Genomic DNA, 20,183 nt, shown 5'->3' with positions numbered 1-20,183 from the left:
CACTAATCCTATCTTCAGCCTTTTTCTACTGTTGGTTCCCTCCAGAGTGTTTTTGATCTCATCTATTGCATTATTCATTATATATTGACTCTTTTTTATTTCTTCTAGGTCCTTGTTAAACCTTTCTTGCATCTTCTCAATCGTTGTCTCCAGGCTATTTACCTGTGATTCCATTTTGTTTTCAAGATTTTGGATCATTTTCACTGTCATTATTCGGAATTCTTTATCAGGTAGATTACCTATCCCTCGTTTGTTTGTTTGGTGGGCATTTATCCTGTTCCTTTACCTGTTGGGTATTCCTCTGTCTCTTCATCTTGTTTATATTGCTGAGTTTGGGGTGGTCTTTCTGTATTCTGGCAGTTTGTGGAGTTCTCTTTATTGTGGAGTTTCCTTGCTGTGGGTTAGGTTTTAAGGGTGGCTTATCAAGGTTTCTTGGTTTGGGAAGCTTGTGTCAGTGTTTTGGTGGGTGGAGCTGGATTTCTTCTCTCTGGAGTTGAATGAAGTGTCCAGTAATGAGTTATGAGATGTCAGTGGGTTTTGAGTGACCCACTTGGGCAGCCTGTATATTGAAGCTCAGGGCTATGTTCCTGTGTTAGTGGAGAATTTGCATGGTATGTCTTGGCTCTGGAACTTGTTGGCTCTTGGGTGGTGCTTGGTTTTAGTGTAGATATGGAGGCATTTGATGAGCTCCTGTCGATCATTGTTCCCTGGAGTCAGGCTTTCTTTGGTGTTCTCTGGATTTGGACTTAAGCCTCCTGCTTCTGGTTTTCAGTCTTATTTTTACAGTAGCCTCAAGACTTCTGTATCTATACAGCACCATTGATAAAACATCTAGGTTAAAGATGAAAAGTTTCTCCACAGTGAGGGACACCCAGAGAGGTTCACAGAGTTACATAGAGAAGAGAAGAGGGAGGAGGGAGATAGAGGTGACCAGGATGAGATGAAGTGGAATCAAAAGAGGAGAGAGCAAGCTAGCCAGTAATCACTTCCTTATGTGCGTTCCACAGTCTGGACCGCTCAGAGATGATCGTGGAGTTATGCAGAGAAGAGAAGAGGGAGGAAGGAGACAGAGGTGGCCAGGAGGATAACGGGGGTATCAAAAGGAGAGAGACAGATACAGCCAGTAATCAGTTCTCTTAAGTGTTCTCCACCATCCAGAACACACAAAGAGATTCACAAAGTTGAGTAGAGAAGAGAAAGGGGAGGGAGGAGATAGAGGTGACCTGGTGGAGAAAAAGGAGAGTCCAAAGGGGGAGAGAGCAGTCAAGCCAGTAATCTTGCTTCCAAGTAAAAATGGGTAGTGAAGATTGGGTTCTTAAAGGTACAAAATTGATAACAAATACCAAAAAGCACAGATTAAAAATCTAGAGTAGAGGTTGGATTTCAAAAATACAATATTAAAGAAAAAGAGAAAAGTCACAAAATTATAAAATATATATATGAAGTTTGCTTTAAAAAATAGTGTCTCTCTCTTTTTTTTTGCATAGTAATAGTAGGTTATAAAAATGAAAATTAAAGGATTAATAAAGGACTTAAAAATAAAAAATAAAAAAATATTGAATGATAGTAAAAATAGTAAAAACATACCTAGGACTTTATCTGGTGGTGTTGTGGGCAGTGTGGGGTCAGTTCATTTCAGATAGTTCTTTGATCTGGCTTATATTTCCCAAGATCTGTAGGCCCCTTCCTATGTAGTCAGTACTATCTACAGGGTTTCAATCTATTGCACCTGTCACTTCCAAGGAGGTTCCCTCTGTTTTAGCTCCTTCTGTTTGCTGGTCTCTTCAGTGTCTAATTTCTGCCCTCGCACAAGGGGGCAGTGGTGGACACTTTTTTCGGCTCACTTGTTCAGTCGTGCTGTGGGGAGGGAAGGACGCTGCAAACATGTAACACTGGTGTGTGCTCGCAGTGTCTCGGCCGCACTGGGTTTGCCCCTGCTCACGGCTTGTGTGCTTTCCCTGTCTACACTGCTGAGGCTCTAGGTTGCTCTGCCGGGAACCGTCTGAGGCTGGCCCTGGGTTGTATGCGCTTTCCAGGTCTAGGCCACTCAGGTTCGGGTACTCGGGTAGTCCTCAGAGGAGCAGACTCGGTTGGGCTTGCGTTTTGTGCCCTTCCCAGATCCGAGCAGCTCAGGTGATGAGGTGTTTGGCGAGCGCAGTCGCTGCGACTTATTGCCTCCCCCGTCCCTGCTGCTCCGTTTTCTGGGTGTACAACCGGCTCACCTTCTGAGGCAGATGTTGACTGTCCAGAATCCCAAGGAGTCTTGGTGAGCAAGGAAGCCTGCTTGCAGTTTGGTAGATAATGCCTCTCTGGGGCCGTGATTTCCCCCCTCCAGCTCTGGCTGCCCTTGCCTGCCTGTGTCTGGAGGACAATGGGCTGGCCTGCAGCTGGCTAGCTCTGCTCAGTCCTTTGTTCTGTCAGCAGGCCTGAGGGTGCCTTAGGTTGGGGCTTTTCATGGAGCTCTAGTCAGTCCTTTGTTCTGTGAGCGGGTCTGGCCGTGTCTTAGGTTATGGCTTTTTGGGTGATAGCTATCCCACAGTCTGGTTTGCTGTCTCAAGTTAGTTCCCTCAGATTGCTCTCAGGGCATTCAGGCCTGGTCCTTACTCTAAGCAATGCAGCCCGCGCCTCCCTGCCCAGCCCCCGCTTGCTAGTGGCGGGTGCAGGCGTCTGCGCTGCTTCTCTGCTGGGGAAGTTACCGGTGGGCACGTAATCTGTGGGTTTAAAATTTTTTTTTTCCTCCCAATTATGTTCCCCTCTGTGGTTCCAAGGCTCGCCACAGACTCGGCAGTGAGAGTGTTTCCTGGTGTTTGGAAATGTCTCTTTTTGAAGACTCCCTTCTCGGGATGGAGCTCCATCCCTATCTCTTGTCTCTATTTTTATCTTTTATATTTTTTCCTACTTCCTTTCGAAGACAATGGGCTGCTTTGCTGGGTGCCTGATGTCCTGGGCAGGCATTCAGAAGTTGTTTCGTGGAATTTTCTCAGGTTCACATGTTCTTTTGATGAATTTTTCGGGGAGAAAGTGGTCTCCCCGTCCTGTTCCTCTGCCATGTTAGGCCCGCCTCTGCTATTCTTTTGTATATGCTTAGTGTACCTCTTTATGTTTCTTCTCAGTTTTTATGCCTGTGTTCTTCTATAGTCCATACTACTATGGTTCACTTTTGTTTTCTTTTTATTCTTCTATAGCTAACTACCTTTATATGAGAAAGTTGGCACTTTCTCTTTATGTCCGCAAGCGTGCCTGTTTAATGATGGTAAAGCTTTCAGATCCTGTTAGTTTGTGAGAGCATTTAGTTTGATTCATGAAAGAACTTGTTCAGAAAAATCTGGAACTTTATTTTTGGGGATGTTTCAATTATAAATAACCTCTAAATAAGTTAAAAAATTTTATATAATCTTACACATATTATAAATACTATGAAGTGAAGTGAAGTGAAGTCGCTCAGTCGTGTCCGAGTCTTTGCGACCCCATGGACTGTAGCCTACCAGGCTCTTCTGTCCATGGAATTTTCTAGGCAATAGTACTGGAATGGATTGCCATTTCCTTCTTCAGTGGATCTCCCCGACCCAGGGATCGAATCCAGGTCTCCCGCACTGTAGACAGATGCTTTACCGTCTGAGCCACCAGCGAATTCCTATAAATAAGATATCACAATTTATATAACTTTAGTACTATTCACAATTATAATTTAGTACATTACTTTTTGCTCTGTCATATTCCCTGATACTCTTTTTTTATACTACTTAACTTCAAGAATATTGTCTTCTTTTAAGTCTAAAACTGTATATGTAATAATCATTTTGAAAATTATAAAGTAGTAAGCAATTTTTTCTGGGTAATATGAATTTCATTCATGATTCTGTTCCTAAATTCTAACTATGATTAAATAAGATGAAAATTAATCAAGTTTTATTTCCTATCTTCTATTGGTATTTTTTTGTGGGGGCATCTCAGACAATAATGATTATTTTTAAAAAGAATTTTATTGGAGTATAGTTGATTTACAATGTTTTGATAGTTTCATGTGTACAGCAAAGTGAATCAGTTATATATATATATATATATATATCCACTTTTTATAGATTCTTTTCCCATATAAGCGATTACAGAGTATTGAGCAGAGTTTTCTGTGCTATACAGTAGGTCCTTATTAGTTATGTGTTTTATATAGTATAGTAATGTGTATATGTCAGTCCCAATGTCCCAATTTATCCATACCCCTGTATTAGTATTTTTAATGAATAATAAAATCATTAAATATCTTGTAGCAAGGAAGAGAAACATAGTTTTACACAGACTGTAAATAATCAAGATTAGATTGTGTATATTTTGTGCATTTCTTAGAGGCATAGAACACCATATTCCTCCTTGGAGATTCTACTTTTACCACTGAGTTTGAGAATTCTTATTATGTAGATAAATAGATACTTAAATAGTTTTTGGTGGTGATTTTTAAAAAAATATTTTTGAAAATATATTTTTGATTTTTTCTTTACTTTCAAGGTAACAGTGTTCTCATAATTATTTACAGTTGTTCATAGGTAAGGGCATATAAACATACCTTATGTCTTCCCATGTTGTATAAGTTTTTCAGCCAATATCAGCCTCTGCAAAACTTTACATGAATCCTTATGCAGAAACAGAGCTCAAAACACCGAAACTTGATTGGAACATAGAAGTACAAAATATTGCAATTGAACTGACCAAACCTCAGGTAAGATTCATTTAAGGACTTACAGCTTTGACTAGCCTTGAATCTCAACAGATTTTGTCCTCTGTGACTGTTCCTTCTTCACTGCTCTGGTGGTTCTTTTGGTTTGTTATTGTTGAGTTTTGATTCCTCAAAATAGATTATATGTATTATTTTAAAGTAGAATAAATACCAAATATAATAAATAGTTTTCTTTCATTTTTTCTGATTTTCACCTTATTGGTAGAGAATCCTACCAGATTGTAGTACATGACATGGTTCCATTTAATTCCCAGTTCTTGATGGAAAGTTTTAATGATTTTATTTTCTTTTCTCAGATTTTAATAGCAGACTCTTACATTAAATATTGTTTACTTAATTTTTAGAACAGCTGTGTTGGCAGTTTTTTTTCCTTTACTTGTTTCTCAAGTTTGGTTATGTGCCTAAGGAGTTTCAATAACTAATTTGGAGAACTGGAAGTGAAAGGAGGATGAAGGGTTTATAGTTAATTGAACTTTTAGCTCAGTGCAGTCCAGTATACATATAATGAAAGTTATGTGTGTAATTTTAAATTTTCTAGTAACTACATTAGCAAACTAAGAAAAGAAATTAATTACTAAAATTGATAACATTTTATTTAACTTAACATACCCCAAATATTTCAACATGTGAAAAGTGAAAGTGAAGTCACTCAGTTGTGTCCAACTCTTTGCATCCCCACGGACTGTAGGCTACCAGGCTCCTCTGTCCATGGGATTTTCCAGGCAAGAGTACTGGAGTAGGGTGCCATTTCCTTCTCCATACGATCTTCCTGACCCAGGAATCAAACCCGTGTCTCCTGCATTGTAGGCTTTACCATCTGAGCCACCAGGGAAGTGGTGATTACATTTCAACATGTAATCAAAATTAAAAAATTGTTACAGTATTTTATATCCTTTTATTTTTTCTTAAGTCTGCAAAATTTGGGGTATGTTTTACATTTACAAATACATTTAAGTTCATGCTATCCACATGATAAGTACTGGTAACTCTTAGGTTAGACCCCTCCTTTCTTTATCTTACTTCTCGGTGTGTGTGTGTGTGTGTGTGTGTGTGTGTGTGTGTGTGTGTGTGTGTGTGTGTGTGTGTGTGTGTGTGTGTGTGTGTGTGTTTGTATTGGTGGTTAAATAATTTTTTCTTGCTTTAGTTATGCAGTAATTCCCTAGTTGCCACTACTTGAAATGATGGTCCAGAGGAAAGTATGTTTACTTTTAGCACTAAGCCAGTTTCATGTCAGTAGTAACAGATACCGTATTTCATTGGTTCTAAGATTTACATTTATTTCACACTTTAATATATGTGAAAATAGGATGTATATTATTATTGGTGGTATGATGTTTAGTTGGCAGTGCTTAATATTATCTTAAAATTGGTGGTTCCTTAAATTTGATGAAATATATTATTGAATTGCCAAGCAACTATGGTATTCATTGTTCAGATAATTTGGAATCTCACTAGGCAGAAAATATAATAAAATTTGGTGTTTATCCATGTTGTGATGTAACAGATGTATCTTGGTTTTTGTTTTTATAGTACTTAAGTATGATCGACCTTTTGGAGTCAGTGGATTACATGGTTAGAAATGCTCCTTACAGAAAATATAAGCCTTATTTACCACTTCATACTAATGGTCGACAATGGTGAGTTAGAATTAAAAAAAAATATTTTATGTAATCATATGATTAGAACTCTCAGAGCTAACAGACCTTTAAAAACATGTAACTAAGCCACTTTTTTTAATAGACGTTGGAGGATATCTTTTATATTAGGTCCTTGTTACTTTTTTTTATAAACACATTCTCTTGTATTCTTGCTCCTAGATTAAATTCTTAGCATTCAAGACTTTTCAACATTTTTTGATCAGATTGCCCTTCAGTCATGCATATGAACTCAATTGGGATACTATTAATTTCACATAGCATGCCATTCTGTGTCTTTATTATTTTGCTTTGATATGCCCTCTTCCTGGAATGGTTTGCTTATTTCATAATGTATTTAAGTCAGAGAACTGAAGTATTGGTGAACTGAAATGTTACGGCTGAACCTTTGTAAGAATACAGTTAATAAGAACAAAAAAAGTAACAGTGTAGCTGTAAAATGTCAATGCTATTTTCCTGCTTTTTTAAACCTTCATATTCCAATGTGCACTAACAAAATTTGGTTTGCAGGTGGAAATATGCAATCGATTCTGTTCTTGAAGTTCATATAAGAAGGTATACACAGATGTGGTCATGGAGTAACATAAAAAAACACAGGCAATTGCTCAAGAGTTACAAAAATGCCTATAAAAATAAGCTAACCCAGACCAAAGTCCCAGAAGAAATACAGAAACAAATTCAGGTATATCTTGCATGTATTGGGAAGCTGTTATTTGTTAAATCATCCTTAAGTATTATTTTTTCTAGATATAAATTAAAAGACAATTTTAGGAGGAACAATACTGAGTTCTTTTTGAGAGAACTGTATGGAAAATACAAAGTGTTTTACCTGTTTTTTTCCTTTAAAAATACCTTCCTAATATCAGCCTACTATAAACTGGAGAAATGTGTTTAGTTTTTATAATAATATTTAGAAAATCAATATCAGAGCTGTTTAAATATGCCATTATTATTAGCTAAAAATGTATTATTTGTTTTTTTAGTGGCTTTTTTTAAAAGAGTTCAAAGTATTTGTAAAAAAGTAGTTCTTATTCCTTAAGATAGGAGTCTTACCCTCTTTTGAAATACAGAAAAACACTGTATTAAATATATAATTCGCTGAATATCATCTGGTCTTGATTATATCACTATTGTTGCCACAAATTCATAATATAAAGAATTGTTATTCTGAAATATATGACAATCACTAGTATTATATTTTAGAAAAAGCATCAGTTTTCTCAACATCTTAGATCTGTTATTCTCATATATAAAATGGAGATAGTATGTATCTTACACTGTTGTGGGAATTGCATGAAATAACAGATAGAACATCTGACAAACAGGTCACCCAGTACATGTTAGAGTCCCCTTACATAAATTCCCCAAGTCAGTTTCTGCTTTAGCATGCTTGATTTGAAGAATTTTACATTCTTAAATTTTGTATTTTATTTAAGTGCCTTTAGTATAATGATTGTAAATAGTATAGAGAAGAGGGAGTCCAAAGTTACCCACCATAAGGCTAATACCTAAAACAGGTCCCCCTCTTAAATATTTTTGCTTCCATTTCCATGTATGGCTGTCTCTGTATTGTTGTGGTTTCATTAAAATTCTTACTTTCATATTTAACGAGGATTTACTTTTTTGCAAAATTGTTCTCATGTTGCAAAATATAGAAATGTAAAAGCCAAATATCTGTTCAAATTTATACTTACACTTTCATTAGATCACAAATACTGTTTGTTCATAAGCCTAGAAATATAGATGAAAAAAAATTGTTTAATGACCATTTTCTTTGTTTACAAGTGTCCCTTTGTTTTATAGGACTTGGAGAAGATACTAGATGTTTTTAACATAATTTTAGCAAGGCAACAAGCACAAGTTGAGGTAATCATTTTTATTAGCTAATTTTATGTTTTAAATGGGTTAATACTACTCCTTTAAACCTGGAATCAAGAATTTAAGTTGCTTAGAGGGTTGTTTAGATTTGCTCAAATGATAATAAAGGTTGAATTTTCATGGCTCAGTCTCAGGAAAAAATAAAATTGGAATATTGGGGGAAAAAACCTCAGTAGTATGAAGGGGAAAAATTCCTAATTTTATAGCAAAATTTTTGCTAATCCCCCAAAAGAAAGTAAGTAAAAGTCAACCATAGTCCTAGCGACACAGAATGCAGGTTTTAACATTTTGATATGTAGGCTTCCAGTTTTTCTCTCATGCATACGTACCTAGTTACTCACGCTTTGTAGCCCCTATTATTTCCCTTTATTTCCTCTTCCTTCCCGTCCTTCACCCATCTTCTTTTTTCTCTCCTCTCTTCTTCTCTTCCTTCCTTCCTTTTCTTTTTTTCTAAAATTGGATTCAGTTTCTTTGTAATATTTTCAGTATTTACAGTCTCTTTGTAGTAATAATTACTGACTTACCTTACTTGATAACTTGTCATTTCTATTATTCTGTAACATAACTTTTTTGGTAATCAAGAGATAGTTAGGGAGATTGTGATGAACATGTACACACTACTGAATTCAACATGGATCACCAATAAGGACCCACTGTATAGCAGATGGAAATTCTGCTCAATGTTATGTAGCAGCCTGGATGTGAGGGAAATTTGGGGGAGAATGTATACGTGTGTATGTGTGGCTGAGTCCCTTGCTGGTTACCTGAAACTGTCACAACACTGTTCATCGGCTTTGTTGTTGAGTCGCCCAGTCGTGTTTGACTCTTTGCGACCCCATGTAGTGCAGCATTCCAGGGCTCCCTTTCCCTCACCACCTCCCAGAGTTTGCCCAGTCCATGTCTAATTTTGATTGGTGATGCCATCCAACCATCTCACCCTCTGTCACCACCTTCTCCTCCTGCCTTCAATTGTTCTCAGCATCAGGGGCTTTTCCAATGAGTTTGGCTCTTTTAAGGTGCATTTTAGCAAAGTGCTGAAGCACATGAGGGAGTCAACCAGAAAGATACCTGAGGAAAAAGTATACCAGACAGAAGTAGTAGAGCCAGCTGCAAGGATTTGGGCTAGGAGCACATCTAACTCATTCAGGGAACTAAGTAGAGTGGTGAAAGAGAGGAGACACCGCTGGCTGCGGTTAATGAGGTCAGAGAAGTAAGGTGCTAGAGGAGGGGGGGAGGTGCTTGTCAGTACTGGGGAGGATGTCAGGTTGTGGAAAGTGTTGTAAGCAGTTGTGTGGATTTGGGCTTATATTCTGAGTTGAGGAGCTATTTTGAGAACAGAACGATACAGTCCAGTGTAGGTTTTTAAACGTTACTCTGGCTGCTCCTTTGAAAACAAAAGCCCATAGAGGGACAAGGATGAAAACAGAGAGGACATTAGGATGCTATTGAACTATTTGAGATGAGAGATAATAGAAGTTTGGCTGAGAATAGTGGCAGTGGAGGTGATGAGAAAGGCTCAAACTCTGGAAATATTTTGAAGATAGAGCCAGTATTTCCCATCTAATTAGATACGGGTTTTATGAAAGGGAGGTTGGAAGTGACTATAGGGATTTTGGCTTGGAGCAGCTGGGAAGGATGGAGTTGCCATGAAATGGGATGGGGAAGACTAGATGGAACATGCTTGGGTGAGATGGGACAAGATCAGGAGCTCTTTCTGGGACTGATAGTTTAAGCCATCATACATTAACTTGGAGATCGGGAGGATGCAGTTGGATGCATGGATGTGGCATTTGGAAGAGAGGTCTGTGTTGGATATATACACACATTTAGAAGGGGTCAGCACATAGATGTTATTTAAAAAGCCACGGCATTGGATGAGATCACCTAAGTTAGAGTACCTGGAGCTTAGAGTACCTGAAGTCCAAAGACCCAAAGTCTTTGTATTGTTTATAGGTCAGAGAAGTGAGAGCCGTGGTTACCATGGAGGAGTTGCCAGAGAGGTAGGCTGAAAGCTCTATGACAGTAATAACCTCAAAGTCAAGTGAAGAAAAGATGTCAGGGAACAGGAAGTGATCAGCTGTGACAGATGCATCTCATTGGTCAACTGAAATAAGGACTGAGGATTTATCAAATTTGGGATGTTTCAGCCATTATTTCTTCAAATAATTTTTTAGTTCCTATTTCTTCCTTCTTTCCTTCTTGGTCTCCAAATTTCAAATGTGTATATGTATATATATAATATACACACATACACATATATATGTGTGTGTATATACACACACACACACACACACACACACACACACACACATATATATACAGAGTACATCATGAGAAACGCTGGACTGGAAGAAATACATGCTGGAATCAAGATTGCCGGGAGAAATATCAATAACCTTGGATATGCAGATGACACCACCCTTATGGCAGAAAGTGAAGAGGAGCTAAAAAGCCTCTTGATGAAAGTGAAAGTGGAGAGTGGAAAAGTTGGCTTAAAGCTCAACATTCAGAAAACGAAGATCATGGCATTCGGTCCCATCACTTCATGGGAAATAGATGGGGAAACAGTGGAAACAGTGGCTGACTTTATTTTTTTGGGGCTCCAAAATCACTGCAGATGGTGACTGCAGCCATGAAATTAAAAGACACTTACTCCTTGGAAGAAAAGTTATGACCAACCTAGATAGCATATTCAAAAGCAGAGACATTACTTTGCTGACTAAGGTCCATCTAGTCAAGGCTATGGTTTTTCCAGTAGTCATGTATGGATGTGAGAGTTGGACTGTGAAGAAGGCTGAGTGCCGAAGAATTGATGCTTTTGAACTGTGGTGTTGGAGAAGACTCTTGAGAGTCCCTTGGACTGCAAGGAGATCCAACCAGTCCATTCTGAAGGAGATCAGCCCTGGGATTTCTTTGGAAGGAATGATGCTAAAGCTGAAACTCCAGTACTTTGGCCACCTCATGTGAAGAGTTGACTCATTAGAAAAGACTCTGATGCTGGGAGGGATTGGGGGCAGGAGGAGAAGGGGACAACAGAGGATGAGATGGCTGGATGGTATCACTGACTCGATGGATGCGAGTCTGAGCGAACTCCGGGAGTTGGTGATGGACAGGGAGGCCTGACGTGCTGTGATTCATGGGGTCACAAAGAGTCAGACACGACTGAGCGACTGAACTGAACTGAATGTATTTCTGTTTATCTCATGTAACATGGATGCAGTGACCCTCTGATAGTTTAAACATCTTGATTATATGACTATTGGCATCTGTAGACTTTTCCTGTTGAGAAATGGTCACATTTTTCTTTTTCTCTTTGTGTTTTGTTTTTGTATGTCAGGTAATTTTGGATTGTATTCTGGATGATGTGATTTTTATGTGTCCTTTGGAAAATGTTTGATATTTTGTATTGACACACAGTCTGGTTTGGTTTTGATTTTAAGTTGCGTTTTGCTTTCTGTGGATAGTGGTTTAAATCTCAGTCCACTTCTTTCAGTCTTTGGTGTGATGGTTTGAGTCTGTTTTGCACATGAGTAATATATAGGAGTTTGATACTTGTGCAGATGATTTATATCCTGCTTCAAGTCTCTAAACTTTTGCTGCTTTCATTTAGATGAATTTCATACTGAACTGAAAGTTCGTCATTGGATTTAGCCATAAAGAAATCATTTAAAGAGCAAAATTTATAGGATATTATAGGTAGAAATTTGATAGGAATGAGAGAAAGTGGGAAATGAGGAATTGGAGAGAGTAAGCTCAGGCAGTCCTGATACTTCATTGTAAGTGGAGTCAAGGAAAGGTTTTCTAAGTTACTTTTGTGGCTCAGACGCAAAGAAACTGTCTGCAATGCAGGAGACCCAGGTTTAATCCTTGGGTAGGAAAGATCCCTTGAAGAAGGGAATGGCAACCCACTCCAGTATTCCTGCCTAGAGAATTTCATGGACAGAGGAGCCTGTCTGTCCTGTCTATGGAAATGCAAAGAGTCGGACATGACTGAGTAATTAACACTTTTGTTTCTTTAAAAAAAAATACTGTGTTCTGTTTTATATAGTATTCCATAGAATTGTTTATCCAACATAATTTTGAATAACTGACTAGTATTTCATTCTGTTCATGTACTGGAATTTGCTTCACAATTTCCTCCTGGTTACATTTAATTATAAATGACACTACAGTGAGTAGCCTTGTCGTTACATTTTCTGAAGCAAATTTTTTTAAGGACAAATTCCCCAAGGTGGGTCAGAGAGTGTCTGAGTATTTTAAAAGGTATTTGCTACTGCTGTGGATTGTTTCTATGAATTAGAGGAGTAGTTTTCCAGAAGAAACAGTTAATTCCAATCCTCAGTAGCACCAGTTGCTTGAAAATTAAAGGAAGATAAATTAGTTGTTGTAGCTAAAGAAGGGCGGGATGTAGATGAAGAGATGACATTTAGATTCATCCTAAATTGATGCTTTTTCGTTATAATAGAAAATCTGCAGGGCCAGAGAATTTAGAATGTAGGCTGTGGATTGGCTGAAGTTATTTACCTTGGCCCCTTAGCTAGATAAGGAAGGGAAGTGAAGGCAACAGAGGTGGTATTTAGGAAAAAGTGAAAGGGATCTGCATCCCTCTTCATATTAGGTTTATACACATTGTAAAAGTTCTTTGTGGTCTCATTTTACTGTGGAAAATAAAAATACATACTAATCTATGCTAGGAGAGCAAAGAAATTAAATATCATTTCATATAGAATACGAACCAGCCAGCTATATATATTTTTTACCCATTACATTTCTGACTCTTGAAGATGAATTAAGCTTGACAAAGATAGTTACAACTGAGATATAATTGAGACCATCAATGATTTTGTGGACAGAAACAAACTTGTTTCCCTATATAATGTCTACTTGTCAAAGAAAGCTTAGTTTAAATCGAGTTGTTAATCAAACTATTCTCTGTACTATATAATTCAGCTCTTTTCTTCTCTTTTGGATTATTTCACTTTTTGGTATACACTGAAGCTTGCAGTATGTTACCAATTCACTACCAATTTAAAATATTTTAAATTTAAAGTGGGAAAATTATTTACTTATTCAGGGAATGAGAAGATAGAGTCTAAATTACTTAACCCCTTTATTCTTTTTATCCTTTCATTTTCCACTCTTGAGTTATTCATCTGTATTTTACTAAAAAGGGGTGAAGACAAGGAGCAGCGGATAAGCCAAGATTTGTTGAGAAAGAGGATAAAATGATATTTGAGCACTTTCTAATTTTATTTATATTCTGTCCCCAAACTATGTTCATAGTTAGCAAGATAGCAGTGTGTATGGATTTTGAAATGGGATTGTTAAATTTGATTTTTGAGATCATGTATCTTCCTTTCAGGAAACTTTTAATTTTAATAACCTGCTGTCCTCTTGACTCCTTACCTTAAAAATTTAGAAAACACATTCTCAGAAGAATTTTACTTGAAACCTTATCTGAATCACTCAAAAAATGCAGCTTCCTCAGAAAGCTGTCAGTACATGTGGAAAGTAATTAATAATGAGATTGTGTTAACCTGATAATGCTGAGAATCCGTTCAGAAGGAACTAGCTATATTGACTGCTTTTAACTTAATGTAGTGTTAAAAAAATGTAACCACTGTTCTTACCTGCCTGGACCTGAAAGTGAAGAGGGCATTTATTCTTTAATTAAATTTTTTGATTTTTAATTTTTAGGTGATTCGATCAGGGCAAAAATTGAAGAAAAAGTCTACTGACACAGCCGAGAAACGTGGAGGCTGGTTTAGTGGGTTTTGGAGTAAGAAGGAATCTAAGAAAAAAGACGAAGAATCTTTGATTCCTGAAAGTAAGTTCCAAGTCATATGACTTATTGCACACTGGTAAGGAAAAAATATATAAATTTTGCTTTAGCTAGTTAGTTGAATTTTATTCTGTAATAATCTTGAAGTAAACGTAGCTCAGTATAGTAAACATATAAGCAGATATATCAGGATGAAACATTTCCATGTTTATTTAAAAGGAAGCTTTGAATTTTTGAGGAAAGTCATTTGTGTAAATATTTGAAAGCTGAAATTCAGAAATCTCACATGTGGCATTCTTTATTGTTACTTTTTACATGGATATTTAATTAGATGTTTCACTTAATTTTCAAAATACTTAGGAAATTGTAAAATTGCTGTTTGACACATGAATTGCCTTAATGTTATGTCTTCATTTTCTTGACCTAAATAAGCAAAATACATGATGTTTAACAAGTCAACATAGTATATTAGAGGAAATTACTTTGCTGCTTTTGCCTCAGTGTTTGTGTCTATAAATTTAGGCCACCTGGTAATTTGTTTTGATTTTATTCACAGTCTCTGTAAGACTGAAGCAGTTGATTTCTTAAAATATTTTCTTTTTATAGCTATTGATGACCTTATGACACCAGAGGAAAAAGATAAGCTCTTCACGGCTATTGGTTATAGTGAGAGCACCCACAACCTAACTTTGCCCAAGCAGGTAATTATTTAGGTGGTAATTATTCAGGTGGTTTCATTTTTCTGTATTATCTTGAATTGGATTAAACAAGTTATTGATTTTTAGAGTAGCTAGTAAAAATACGTTGCAGTTTGTTTCTGCTTTGTTGTTGTTCAGTCGCTAAGTCATGTCCGACTCTTTGCCACCTCATGGGCTGCAGCACACCAGGCTCCTCTGTCCTCCTCGACGTCCCAGAATTTGCTCAAATTCATGTCTATTGACTTGGTGATGCTATTCCAGCACCACAGTGTGAAAGTTTTGCTTTACTGTTTGTTAAATGTTTCAGTCGGACCTTACCATTTAAAACTGTCTCCAACTTTCGATATACTTGCTTTAATGAGTGTGAGAATAACCTGATAAAAAAGAACTTATTGCAGAGGTAATTAAGTCTTTTAAAATTTTATCCTTCTTGTGTGAGTGAAATAGAACTCCTGTATGAAAGAGTGAGCAAAATCAAAATGTGTTGCTCATTGGATTTGTCGTAAAGCACAACTATGTAATTACCATCCAGGTTAATTTATGGACCTTGCAATAGATAGGGCATTAATTTGAGATCTATCTCTGTTCTTTGGCTAGTTGTATTTTGCTCATTTTCATTGCTGTGTAGGCATTTTCATTTGGAAATACCACTTTATTCATACTTTTGTCGGTTGGCATTTGCGTTGTTTGTGTTTTTTGGTTGTTATGCTATTGACTGCTTGTAAATGTCTTTTAGTGGGTATATGAGGTTTTCTGCTCATTCAATCCTTTGTAATGGAATTGCTGTATCATAAGATATGAGTATATTTAACTTTAATAGATTCTGCTAAATGCTTTTCCAATGTGGAAAACATTTCTATCAATAGTATATGAGGATTCTCATTATTCCATGTCTTTACCAACTCTTATCATTATCAGTCCTTTAAATTTATCCATTCTAAATGGTGAGTATGTAGTATTTCATTGTGGTTTTAATTTGTATTTTTTGGATAACTGAAGAGGTTTTTCACTTCTTTGTGAAGTGGCTTTTGAGTCTCTTGTTTCTTATTGGGTTGTCTTTTTCTTGATGATTTGTAGAAGCCTTTTATGTATTTGTTACATTAAATTACATGACATCCCTAGAAATTATTCATGTTATAACTGGAAGTTTGTAGCTTTGACTGCCTCCATGTATTTCCCCAAAACCCTGCTCCCTGTTCCTAGTAACCACCAGTCTATTCCCTGTTTCTGTGAGTCTTATCTTTTTAGGTTCTACATGTAAATGACTTCCTTCACTTAGCATAATGTCCTCAAGCTCCATACATGTAGTTGCAGGATTTCCTTCCTTTTTATGGCTAAATAATACACCATCATGTATATGCACACCACATTTTCTTTATCTTTTCATCTGTCCTTGGAAACTCAGGCTGCTGCAGTGTCTTGGCTGTTGTGAACAATGCTGCAGTGAATGTGGGGGTGCACATATCTCTTTGGGATATTGATTTTATTTCCTCCAGGTAAATATCCAGGTGTGGAATTGCTGGATCATGTAGTACTTCTCTATTTAATTTTTGAGAAACCTCCTCCTTGGTTTTTATACTGATGATACCGATTTGTGGGGTTCCCAGGTGGCTCAGTGGTAAGGAATCCTCCTACCAGTGCAGGAGACTCAGATTTGATTCTTGGGTTGGGAAGATCCCCTCAAGAAGGAAATGGCAACCCCCTTCTAGTGTTCTTGTCTGAGAAATCCCATGGACAGAGGAGGCCACGACTTAGTGACTAAACAACAACAGTACCAGTTTACCGTCTCATCCACAGTGTACAACGGTGGGAATGTAAATTGGCATGGAATGATAGCCATTCTAAGAGCTATGAAGGGATACCTCATTGTGTTTTCTTCTCCTAAAGTACATTGACTCTATTTTCCTCCATATAAAGCTATTGCTTAATCTTTTTAAATTGAAGTGTAGTTGATTTACACTATTATGTTAGTTTTAGGTGTACATCATAGTGATTTAATATTTTTATAGATTAGCCTCCATTTAAAGTTCTCAGAAAATAATGACTATATTTCCCAGTGACATATAATGTATCCCTGTTGCTTATTATTTTATGTATAATAGTTTATACCTTTAATTGGTTTATTTGTTCTTTTGCTATTGAGTTATATGAGTTCCTTTTGTATTTTTCTTATTAACCCCTTATCAGGTATGTAGTATGCAAATATTTTCTCCCATTCTGTTGATTGCATTTTCATTTTGTGAATTTTTTTTTTCCTGTGCAGAAGCTTTTTAGTTTGATGTTGTCTTGCTTGCATATTTTTGCTTCTCTTCCTTCTGCTCATATCCATTGAATCATTGTCAAGATTGCAGCCAAGGAGCTTTTTCTCTTATGTTTTCTTCTGGGAGTTATAGTTTCAGGTCTTATATTTAAGTCATTAATCCATTTCTAGTTATTTTTTTCTGAGTGGTGTAAGATAGGGGACCAATTTCATTTTTGAATATCCAGGTTTTTTTTAGCACCATTTGATAAAGAAAATCTTTGCCCTATTGAATATTCTTGATTTTTTTGTCAAATATTAGTGGACCATATTTGTATGAATTTATGTCTGTGCTCTTGATTAAGTTCTATTGGTCTGTGTGCCTATTCTAATGCTAACACGATACTGTTTTGATTTCTGTAGCTTTGTAATATAGTTTGAAATTACGACGTGTCATGCCTTTAGTTTATTTTCCCTTCAAGATTGCTTTTGCTATTTAGGGTCTTTTGTAGTTCCATGCAAAATGCCATTGCAGTCTTGCAGGGACTGCATTGAATCTATAGATTACTTTGGGTAGTATGTTCATTTTAAGAGTCCATAAATAAGACATAGCTTTTCTGTTTATGTTTTCTTTAGTTTCGTTCATGACTATCTTTTAGTTTTCAGTGTAGAGATCTTTCACCTCTTTGGTTAAGTTTATTCCTAAGTATTTTATTGTTTTATTTTTTTTGCTGTTGTAAATGGGATCACTTAAATTTTTTTTCTCAAATAACTCATTAGTGTATAGAAACACAACTGATTTTCATTTGTTAATTTTGTATCCTGCAACTTTACTGAATTTTTTCATTGTTCTTTTTTTTGATGGAATCAAGTGTTTTCTCTATGTAAGAGGATACCATGTGCAAAGACAGGAAGTTTTCCTTCTTCCTTTCTAATTTGGATACATTTTGTTTCTTTTCCTTGCCTGATTGCTCTTGCTATCATATCAGATACTATGTTTAATAGTAGTGGTGAGAGTGGGCACCCTTGTTTTGTTCATAATCTTAGAGCAAGAACTTTCTACCTTTCAACATTGAGTATGATATTAGCTGTGGGCTTGTCATGCTGAGGTTCATTCTTTTTATACCAAATTTCTTGAGAGTTGTTATTTTGAATGGGTGTAGACTTGTGTCAAATGTTTTTTTTTTTTTAATCTATTGAAATAGTCATGTGATTTTTATCCTTTTATTCATGTGATGTGTTACATAGGTTATTTTTATTTGTTGAACCAACCTCACATCCTTGAGAGGAATCCTAGTTGATTATGGTATATGATCTTTTTATCCACTCCCATACTCTGGCCTGGAAAATTTCATGGATAGGGGAGCCTGGTAGGCTACAGTCCATGGGGTCGCAAAGAGTCAGACACGACTGAGCGACTTCACTGCCTTTCTTTCTTTGATTATTCATTCAGTCTCCATTATTGGTTTATTCAGATTTTTCTGTTTCTTGGTGATTCATTCTTGGTAGATTATATGTATCTCAGTATTTATCAATTTCTTCTATATTTTGCAATTTGTTGGTGGATAGCTGTTCATAGTAATCACTTATGATCTTTGGTATTTTTATGGTGTCAGTTATTATGTCTCTTCTTTAATTTATCATTTTATTTATGTGTTGTCTTTTTTTGTTGTTTGTCTATCTAAAGTTTGTTAGTTCTACTTTTCTTTTCAAAGAACCAATTCTTAGTTTTGTTAATCTCCATTGTGTTTTTATTTTTCTATTGTATCCTCTATTTCATTTATTTCTGCTGTAATCTTTATGATTTCCTTTATTCTTCTAACTTCGGGCCTAGTTCTTTCATAGATTTTAAGGTGTGAAGCTAGGTTGTTTACTTGAGATCTTTCTTTTTTCTTGATGTAGGCATGCATCACTATAAACTTTCCTCTTAAAACTGCTTTTGCTGCATCCAGTAAGTTTGGTATGTTGTATTCCCATTTTTGTTGTCTCATAATAGTTTTTATTTTCCATTTTGATTTCTTTCTTGATCCAGGAGTATATCCAGGAGTGTGTTGTTTAATTTCCATGTATTTGTGAATTTTGTAGTGTTCTTATTATTGATTTTTAGTTTCATTTCATTGAGGTTGAAAGATGCTTGATATAATGTGTACTTTCTTGAGTATTTTGAGGGTTTTTTTGTGTGTGTGTGGTTGACTGTATGATCTATCCTAGAAGATATTCCATGTATTCCAGAAGAATATTCTGTTGCTATCCGGTGGAACATTCTATGTATGTCTGATAAGTCCATTTGGCTTGTAGTGTTGTTTATTTCCATTGTTTCCTCATTGTTTCTGTCTGGATGACCTCTCCCTTGTTGAGAATGGAGTATTGAAGTCCCAGTTAATATTATGTTGCCGTCTATTTCTTTTGGTTCTGTTAGTATATGATTTATATATTTAGGTACTCCAACGGGTACATGACATATTTGTAATTGTTTACTCTTGATAGTGTGAACGCTTTATCATTATATAATGGCCGTCTTTGTCTTTTCTGGCCATTTTAAACTTAGGTTTATTTTTCTTTATGGTGTAGGTATAGCTATCCTGTTTTTCTGGTTAATGCTTGCTTGAAATGTCTTTCTCCATCTCTTCACTCTCAGTCTGTCTGTGGCCATAAAGCTAAAGTGCATCTCTTGTAGGCAGCATACCATTGTACCTTTTTTTTTGTAATCCATTTTGCCGGTTTCTGTCTTTTGATTGGAAAATTTAATTCATTTACTTTTAAAGTAACTACTGATAGATAAAGATTTACTATTTACATTTTGTCAGTTATTTTTTGACTCTTTTATAGATTTTGTGTTCCTTCTTCTCTTCTTGTGTGGTTTGATGAGAATCATTTTTCTGGTTATCTGTCCTACCTTTAGTCTTGACCTATCAATTTTGGGAGCAGGATTTATTTTTCTCCATGTATTGTTAACTCTCCAAAGTCATCAAGCAGATGTTCTTTGAATTTTGTTCAGTTTTTGAGCTAGATGATTGATCTGAATTAATTTACTTTAGTGAAAGCTGCTGAATTGAATATTTAGGCCACAAAATATCTTATCATTTCATTTTTTATTACCTTAAAAACTAAGAGAAATTAATATTGAATCTTTTGTAAATGTCCTGTTTAAGCAGGCAATTTTGTATTATTGGGTTTTCTAATGTTCTTCTTTTTTTTT

General features: G+C 36.1%; 1 protein-coding gene across 4 annotated transcripts in view; it reads left to right on the top strand.

Annotated features, from left to right (window-relative positions):
* The window catches only part of VPS13C (vacuolar protein sorting 13 homolog C), a 180,020-nt gene that overhangs the window by 43,558 nt on the left and 116,279 nt on the right, over positions 1 to 20,183 (top strand). For all 4 annotated transcript variants that reach the window (XM_068965194.1, XM_068965193.1, XM_068965196.1 and 1 more), the window contains 6 exons: positions 4,587 to 4,714; positions 6,263 to 6,369; positions 6,898 to 7,069; positions 8,191 to 8,253; positions 13,963 to 14,092; positions 14,654 to 14,748. In XM_068965194.1, the coding sequence (XP_068821295.1) occupies positions 4,587 to 4,714; positions 6,263 to 6,369; positions 6,898 to 7,069; positions 8,191 to 8,253; positions 13,963 to 14,092; positions 14,654 to 14,748 (695 nt within the window). The remainder of the gene's footprint in view (positions 1 to 4,586; positions 4,715 to 6,262; positions 6,370 to 6,897; positions 7,070 to 8,190; positions 8,254 to 13,962; positions 14,093 to 14,653; positions 14,749 to 20,183) is intronic.

Source organism: Capricornis sumatraensis, chromosome 2 (genome assembly GCF_032405125.1).
Source record: "Capricornis sumatraensis isolate serow.1 chromosome 2, serow.2, whole genome shotgun sequence".
Lineage (NCBI taxonomy): Eukaryota > Metazoa > Chordata > Mammalia > Artiodactyla > Bovidae > Capricornis > Capricornis sumatraensis.
The sequence above is the reverse complement of the archived record's forward strand: the minus strand, read 5'-3'. Positions and strand labels throughout refer to the sequence as shown.